The sequence below is a fragment of the Cavia porcellus genome, unplaced genomic scaffold (genome assembly GCF_034190915.1).
Source record: "Cavia porcellus strain 051 isolate PalLab524CR breed Dunkin Hartley unplaced genomic scaffold, mCavPor4.1 scaffold_7, whole genome shotgun sequence".
NCBI lineage: Eukaryota > Metazoa > Chordata > Mammalia > Rodentia > Caviidae > Cavia > Cavia porcellus.
In genome coordinates, this window is record NW_026947490.1 from 21,540,007 (window position 1) to 21,548,504 (window position 8,498).

At 60.2% G+C, this 8,498-nt stretch overlaps 1 protein-coding gene across 2 annotated transcripts; it reads left to right on the plus strand.

The window, feature by feature from the left end:
• Window positions 1-707: 707 nt before the first annotated feature.
• On the plus strand, window positions 708-8,190 carry Erf (ETS2 repressor factor). Of its 2 annotated transcripts, none has more exons than XM_005001350.4 (4): window positions 708-872; window positions 5,253-5,487; window positions 5,805-5,920; window positions 6,015-8,190. In XM_005001350.4, the coding sequence occupies exons 1-4, from the start codon at window positions 851-853 to the stop codon at window positions 7,298-7,300; spliced, it is 1,659 nt and encodes a 552-aa protein (XP_005001407.2). In that variant the 5' UTR covers window positions 708-850; the 3' UTR covers window positions 7,301-8,190. The 2 variants fall into 2 exon arrangements, with proteins under 2 accessions (XP_005001407.2, XP_063108300.1); XM_063252230.1 differs by lacking the exon at window positions 708-872 and adding an exon at window positions 1,252-2,344.
• The last annotated feature ends 308 nt before the right edge of the window (window positions 8,191-8,498 follow it).

Here is an 8,498-nt window from a genome sequence, read left to right on the forward strand (position 1 = left end):
GGTGGTGGCTCCCGGAGCATTCTCTCAGGTCACTTCCTCCCCAGCTGTACTAAGGCTATCCAGAAAGCCAAGACCCCATCCCCACAGGAGCGAAGACTACAACCGCCTCCCCATTTCCGATACTGGGAAATGCTTGCCACCCATTCCACCCCACCCCTGGACAGCTGCCCCCATTCAGGCTCTTGGTGGTGGTAGTGGTGGGGGAGTAAAGCCAGACTGAGAAATGTTGTGGTCTTGATCATCCTCTAAGGTCCTGACTATGCCTTACTGCAGATGAGATTCTCCCTAACCCCCAAAAGGTCTGTGCCCTTCCCCACAAAAGTTTCTGACCTTACTCAGAGGGTATCTGCCTCCTCACATCAACCTCCATCTCCCAAAGGAAGCTCTGGAGCCTTCAGTAGGCAGAAAAGGAGGGGAGGGGCAGATAGCAAATGCTGAGAACTTTAAGTTATCTGTAGACTTGCAGCCTCCGAGAAAGGTCATGACCTCCAAGACCTGGTCCCCTCTTGGCCTTCTTCCTCTCTCCCCCGCCACGCGGCCCCTTTAAGCCCAGAGCCGGCGGGTCCTCAGTGGCTGCAAGCCGGCAAGCGTGTGTGAGTGCGCTGGGAGGGGGCGGGCGCAGTGTCTCCATGGCGACGCGGCGGTGACGTCGCCGGCCGGGGGGCGTGGGCGTCCCGGCCCCGGAGTGCGATATTAACCCGGGAGGCGGCGGCGGGGAGGGGAGAGGCTCTGAGAGGCGAGGCCGGGTGAGGCGGAGAGGGCGGCCCATCGGGCGCGGGACGGGACTGGGCAGCGCGGGCGCCGGGAGCCGCGGCCCGAAGTCGGGGCGCCTCGCCTCGGGCCCCCCAGCATGAAGACCCCGGCGGACACAGGTGGGGGCGGGGGCAGCACGTGTGGGGGACTTGTTGCCCCGGGAAACCGGGTAGAGAAACTTTGGGGGGGCCGAAGGGGTCCGAGATAGTCCGGGTGATCCCTAGTTCTGGGGGACCCCCAAGCACTCGAGACCTGTTGCTTCTCGCGGCGCGAGCGGGGGTGCTATCTGGGACCCCCGGTTCATGGCTCTGGTTGGAGTGGTGTGGGTGCTGCGGATCCTGATCTCTCCCTGTCCGGGTCCCGAAAGGTGGGCTCCCCCAACTACCGGGATCACGGGGGTGGTAGGGTCCCTCCCTGCCGCTCTGTCACGTTGCACTCTGGGGGCCGGGACGTGTGCGGGGTGGGGGGGCCTGTCCAGGGGGCCTGCTGTCCCTGGTTCCGCGCTGCGCGGTCCGGACCGTGACCTTCACGGCAGCGGGTGCCCCGCACCGATTTAGAGGGGTATATGGGACACTGTCTAGGAGGGCGTGAATGGGGAACCCGGGACTCGGGGTCCGGGCTGTGCCGCCCCTCCCCCGCCTGTCTCCGCCGGCTCCTCGCTCCCCCGCCCGCACCGAGTCGCAAAGTTCCAAAGCGCAGCCCGAACGTTCGAAAAAGGAACTTTTTGTTTCCGACCTTAGAACGCGCGGCTTTAAGGTGGCTCCAGAGAGACCTGGGTACCTTCCTCCCGCGCCGCCGGAGGCCTTGGGTTGAGGAGCGTGGGGAGGGCGGGGGGGGGCACGCATAGACTACCCCCCTTGTTCCTCCCGGATCCAGCCCTTCTCTTTCTGTGGGCCGTCTTTTCCCTCTGCTTCCCCCCCCCCCCGCCAACTTGCTCCTCCTTAAGGGGCCAAGGTTCCCCTCCCCCTCGATTGGCGGGCGGGGGGCAGCGGGATTAACCCCCCTCCCACTCGGACTTTCCCCCCCTCCCCTCTCCAGCCGTCCCCGAGCTCGCGCGGGCTGGACTTTGCGCCAGAGCGCGCGGGGGGGAGGGGTCCTAGCCGCCCCCTGCCCGTCTACCCTGTCGGAATCCGGCCCGGGGCGGGACAGGGGAGGGGGAAGGGGGCCGGGCGCCGGGCGCCGCTGTTCAAACTTGTTTCCTTTCCCCGGCGGCGGCCGCGGCTGGGACTCCTGTGTGCGGGTGTGTGCCCCGACCGGCCCACCCCACCCCACCCCAGCCCCTACTTGGCGGGTGGGGGCGGCTCTTAAAGGGCTCGGAGCAGGACTCCGGCGCGTAGGGATTGGGGACCTGAAGGGGTACTCGGGTGGGCAAGGGTGCTGAGTGCTGTAGGGTCAGTCACGTGCATCGCACATACTCCTGGCTCCTTGCAGCTCTAGGGTCCCTCAGCCCTGGGGGTAGCAGGAGTCTAACCTTCCCGGGGGAGGGGTCAGAGGTGCCCCACCTCATCTTCCCTTCCAGCTACCGGCCTTGGCCCGAACCGACCGGCTGGGCTGCTCCCCCTACTCTGTCTAGGGTCGGAGACTCTCGTGTGTGAGTGTGTGTCCTCTGGTTGGGGGCTTGAGGGGGGTGGGGTGGAGGGCCTCGGAAAGGCCTCCAGATCGTCTGTCTTTCTGTCTGCTGGCAGCTCTACGCCCCTCCATCCGATCCTCCATCCCGGCCCCTCTTCTCTGCCGTGGCTGTTTCCCACTTCCTGTTTTCTTCCCGGCTCTGGCGCCATCGAGGGCTGCATGCCGTGGGGGAGGTGATAGGGTCCCCATGGAGGCCAGCATGTTCTTCCTCTACCACCACCCCTCCGTTCCAACACCCAAACTCCCTGTTAAAAAGTTAGAGCTCTTATGTAAAGTTGGGGGTTCCCAGGGGTTATGCCCCCACCCAAGCTTGCACTATGGGAGAATCCCTGCTACACCTCTGTAGGATCCAGGTGTGCCTTCTGGGACACAGCCATCCCAAACCCTTCCTGTCTGCTGCCACCGCTACACCCTGTTTGTATTTCCTGAATCCCTGCTCCATACAGCTGCTCTCTTTCTACCTGCAGCACTGGTCCCGGCTGTAGAGGTCCTGCACCCCCAAGCTTTCTTAATGCAGGGCTGGTGTTTCCCTGATACAAGCACGTGGGTTCATACACAACACACACACACATGCTCCCCTTGCCCGTGCCTGGCTCCTGGCTCTAAGGCCTGGGGAACAGAGCCCCATTGAGACACCCTGACGTCACCCCCCTTTCCACTCCCCCCCACAAAGCGGGGAACAGGCCCTGGTGTATGCTGTGTCCGATGAGGGAAGCCGTCATTGGGGTGGGCCTGAGTGTGGGTAAGGGTCCTTACCAAGAGTGGCACCCACTGTCCAGGCCCTGGGGGGGTTGTTGCTCAGGGAAGGAGGTTAACAAGGGGGCCCAGGACAACTGCCAGAACGTGGCTTGAGGCCTTTCCAGGGCCCCCCCACCTCCTTTCCTAGTTCCCTTTGTGTTGGATGTAGTCTCTCTCACTCCCTCTCTTCTGCAAAGTTTATTTTTAGCCTCCTGCTCCCCCGCTCCCAGGACTGTCGCTGCACACGTTGCCTGGTTACAGGGACATGGAGGCTGGGGCGGGTGGGCTGGGAAGGGTGGCTTTAATTTTGGGGGGAGGGTGGAAGTCGTATCCCCCCTCCACCCCCAGACTGATGTCTCAGGGTCTTCAGCCCCCCTCCTGGGTCTGGGAGCCAGATTGGGGCTGAAGTGGGAGTAGCATGGAGCTTGTTTCCTTGAGAGGTGCCAGGAGCTTTTTTGAGGGGCTTCCAGTATACATGCAGCTTGCCTTTGGTTAGCTGGATTCCAAAAGACCTTTGGACTCCCAAAGACCTCTTGTCCCCAAGGGAGACACTGAATGTTCTTTTTCTCAAGCAAGAGGAGGGTAATGGGTGAGAGCCTGAATTCCTGTGAGATGGGTCTATGTATGGATGCCTAGGTTCCTGGAAGGGGTGGTTAGTGTCTGTCACTACCAAAAGGAGCAGGGCTGCTGGTGCAGGACTCTGGACCTGAACAGCTGGAGGTCATATTCCTGGAGCCCTGGGGGCTGCTTTGAGGCCTGAATTTCTGAATGGGGCAGGGACTAAGTGGGGAATTCATACTGGCTTTCCCTGTTTCACTGGGACTAGGGGCCAGGGCTCTGGGTCCATATGGGGTACAGTGAGCTCCAGATTTAGAATAGTTCTAGTGAGAGCAGGGCTCTCTGTCTGCCTCATCTCTGATCAAGAATTACTGATCTGTGTTCCTTAGGGGAAGGATCCCCTGTTGGATTCCAGATTGGGGTGGAGTCACTGGGGAGGCTCAGTCTTGCCCAGAAGCCTGGTTGGTACCTGCTTGAGCTGAGGCCAAGAGAGGGAAATTGACCTCTGCAGCCTGATTGGGCTTTGGGACCCTATCCATCTTTAGCCATCTACCTTGGCCTTTTCTCTCTAGAGACACTAGGGCCCCTGCCCTGCCTCCCCCCCCTTTCTTCCTCCCCTTTCCCTCCTCCCACCCCTCCATTACCGGCTGCCTAGTGCTGAATTATTGATGGCCCCTGATTACCCGGGGGTTTGGGAAATGACAACAACCGCAACCCCCCCTCCAGGCTCCCCACCCCCTCCAGGGACCAGCCAGCCCACTACCAACCTCTACCCAAGGTTAATGCTGGGGGTGGGTGGCCCAGGCAGGTGGGCAGGGAAGAAGCTGAGGATGAGAAGGCAAAAGTGGGAAGAGGGTGACTGCTTCGCTGTCCTGCTCAGTCTGTGCCTGGGCTCACCAGGATGCCTGGGTCTGGGGAGGGCCATGCAACTCAGAGGGTCCAGGACTTGGGGGGGGTTCTCAGACAGTCTGAGTTTCACTCTCCAGGGAAGACAGAAGCCTCTGTGTGTGCAAGCGCTGACCTCATCGTCAAGCAGCTACTCCACCCCTCTTGGTCCTTTTAAGAAGGAAAAAAAAATCCCCTAGTTCTGGGATGGGAGTAGAGACTGTTAGGTCTTGGGGGGCAGATAGTATATATTCCAAAGGATGGGCCTAGAGGAGCTTGAGGGAATGCTACTGGTTCTGAATGGAAGTGAAGATAGGCTGGGGGCTGTGCCCCAATCTGGCTGGCCACGTGTGCCCTTTCCTACCCCTCCCCCACTGGCAGCCCTGCCCGCCAGCCTGGCTTGGTGCCTGGCCCCCTGGCACTGGCCCCGGGACCCGCCGCCGACGGGTTTCCTGTTTCTCCCGGTGTCGCTGGAGCAGGCTCCAGCTTCCCCTCCCCCTCCCCCTAGTTCCTGTCTAGCCCCCTCACATAGACATACACTGTCTCCCTCTAACTCAGGCCTTCACTTGGCTGAGAGGAGAGGACTTTCCTCATGATGAGGGTGGGGTAGGAGGTGGACCCTGGGATGCAACCCATAGCCTTGGACTTGGCATCCTGACCCCAGGCCACTCCCCACCTCCTGTCCCCAGGGTTTGCCTTCCCGGATTGGGCCTACAAGCCGGAGTCATCCCCTGGCTCGAGGCAGATCCAGCTGTGGCACTTTATCCTGGAACTGCTGCGGAAGGAGGAGTACCAGGGCGTCATCGCCTGGCAGGGGGACTACGGGGAATTCGTCATCAAGGACCCCGATGAGGTGGCCCGGCTCTGGGGCGTCCGCAAGTGCAAGCCCCAGATGAACTATGACAAGCTGAGCCGGGCCCTGCGGTGAGGAGGGTGTTGCTATGGGCCCTAGGGCACATGTGGACAGCCCCACTAATTGGGAGGCCCTTGACCTGAGGGAACAGGCTTTGGGTTTGACTCCTGGCTCTATCACATCCTAGCTGTATGACTGGGTAAGCTACAGCCTTTCTTGAGAATGGCACTAACATCAGAGCTAGAGAATATTTGTTTTTTTTTCTCATGTGGCCCACATTTCTCTCGTTCCCTCTGTATGCAGTGCCCGCACAGTGTCAAGGTATGTAGTCTAGGTCTGAGTCCCCTGGAGTACAGGGTGACTATTCCAACTGTTTCTACATCCACAGCTATTATTACAACAAACGCATTCTGCACAAGACCAAGGGAAAACGGTTCACTTACAAGTTCAACTTCAACAAACTGGTGCTGGTTAATTACCCTTTCATCGATGTGGGGTTGGCTGGTGAGTAATGGGGACAAGTGACCCCTGGAGGATGAGGGGGTCTGTCCTAGAGTAGGCCAAAGGCCTTGACACCAAGTCTCCCTTCTCCTCTTAGGGGGTGCAGTGCCACAGAGTGCCCCTCCAGTGCCGTCCGGCGGAAGCCACTTCCGCTTCCCTCCCTCGACGCCCTCCGAGGTGCTATCCCCCACCGAGGACCCCCGCTCGCCACCAGCCTGCTCTTCATCTTCCTCCTCCCTCTTCTCTGCTGTGGTAGCCCGGCGTCTGGGTCGTGGCTCAGTCAGTGACTGTAGTGATGGCACGTCAGAGTTGGAGGAGCCACTGGGAGAGGACCCTCGGGCACGACCACCTGGCCCTCCAGAGCTGGGTGCCTTCCGAGGGCCCCCATTGGCCCGCCTGCCCCATGACCCCAGTGTCTTCCGTGTCTATCCCAGGCCCCGGGGTGGACCGGAGCCCCTTAGCCCTTTCCCTGTGTCACCTCTGGCTGGGCCTGGCTCCCTGCTACCCCCTCAACTCTCACCAGCCCTGCCCATGACACCCACCCACCTGGCCTACACGCCCTCGCCCACTCTGAGTCCTATGTACCCCAGTGGTGGTGGTGGCCCTAGTGGCTCAGGGGGAGGCTCCCACTTCTCCTTCAGCCCCGAGGACATGAAACGGTACCTGCAGGCCCATACCCAAAGCGTCTACAACTACCACCTCAGCCCTCGCGCCTTCCTGCACTATCCTGGCCTAGTGGTGCCCCAGCCCCAGCGCCCAGACAAGTGCCCACTGCCGCCCATGGCACCTGAGACCCCACCAGTCCAGTCCTCGGCTTCGTCCTCCTCCTCTTCCTCCTCTTCCCCATTCAAGTTTAAGCTGCAGCCACCCCCGCTAGGACGCCGGCAGCGGGCAGCTGGAGAGAAGGCTCCAGGAGGTGACAAGAGCATCGGTGGCAGCGCAGGGGTGGGCGGAATGGCCGAGGGAGCAGGGGTGCTGGCCCCACCGCCACCCCCACCGCCACCACAGATCAAGGTGGAGCCTATCTCAGAAGGTGAATCCGAGGAAGTGGAGGTGACTGACATCAGTGACGAGGATGAGGAAGATGGAGAGGTGTTCAAGACACCTCGTGCCCCGCCTGCACCCCCCAAACCGGAGCCTGGCGAGGTGCCCGGGGCAGCCCAGTGTATGCCTCTCAAACTGCGCTTTAAGCGGCGCTGGAGTGAAGACTGTCGCCTGGAGGGGGGTGGGGGCCCCACTGGGGGCCTGGAGGATGAGGGCGAGGACAAGAAGGTTCGAGGGGAGGGTCCTGGGGAGGCTGGGGGACCCCTCACCCCAAGGCGGGTGAGCTCTGATCTCCAGCATGCCACAGCCCAGCTCTCCCTGGAGCATCGAGATTCCTGAGGGCTGTGGTCAGGGGGCCCAGGTTACCCCCACTCCCTATGCTTCTTTTGCTGCCTTAACCCCCCAAAGCCCTGGAGGTGAGGGCAGCTCTTTAGTCTCTTCCCTGCCTCCTACCTTTCCCCTCCCCACATTTTGTATAAAACTTTACTTTTTTTTTTTTTGGTTTTTTGTTTTTAATGATGGGGGTGGGCGGGTGCCCAGGGCTAGGAGCAGTCCCCTGTCTCTGGGTTTCTAAGCTTGGGGTAAAATGGTGGTGGGGGAGGGAGGGGGGAGTTAAGGGGGCCACCTCCATCTGGGGAATTTATATTTGAATGGGGCTTTGGCCTTAACACCCAGGAACTTTTTTATTACAATCTCTTAGGAAGTAAAGCCTTGTCTCCCTCCCTGTTCTCTGCTTCTTGTACCTCTTCTCCACCTGTCCCCCAACCACCCTCACCCCATCCCTGCCTTCCTTGCCCCTTCAGGGGCCATGAGTGCCTGGGTTTTTCATACCCCACAAGGTTGCAGCAGGAGAAGGACAATGTTACGATGAACCAAAAATTTCGTGGTAGGGGGTGTTTGTGTGGGGGGGAAGGGTGAGGGGTGCCAACCATGGGCCACAAATCTGTACAAGTGCCTGCTCTCCCTCTCCCACTCCTCACCCCAGCATCGATCTACCCTTTCGCCCCCAGCTGCTCCTAGGATTGGCCCATGGGCAGGTGGGTGGGGGGAATGGGAAGGGGATGCCCTGAAACCAAACTGGAAGCCCTCTCTGCCTCCTAACTGGGGTCCCTGGGGTGGGGTGGGGGGCTGTGGTCAAGCCTTATTCTGTATGGGGTATGGAGGGTGGGTCGGGAAGTAGGGGGACGCTGGAGAATGTATTCAAAATAATAAAACTTTGGACCTTTGCATGCGGTGATGTGTACTAGGGATGGGTACAGCTGCTGCAGGGCTATAGCCCTTGCTTAATAGTGAAGGACAGGACTAGACTGCCTGCCACACCTCTGGTGGATTTGTGGCTAGGAACTACCTCCTGAATGGGCAGAACACCAGCTACTCTAGAGACTGAGGCAGTATCAAAAATTTGGGTTAGCCAAGTAACAGGCCCTGTCTCAGAATAAAAAGGGCTGGTACACTGACCCTGAGTTTAATTCCCAGTACTATGATCTTCCTCCTAAACTTAGGTGTCACATAAATCCCAGAGCTTGAAGGTGGTCTA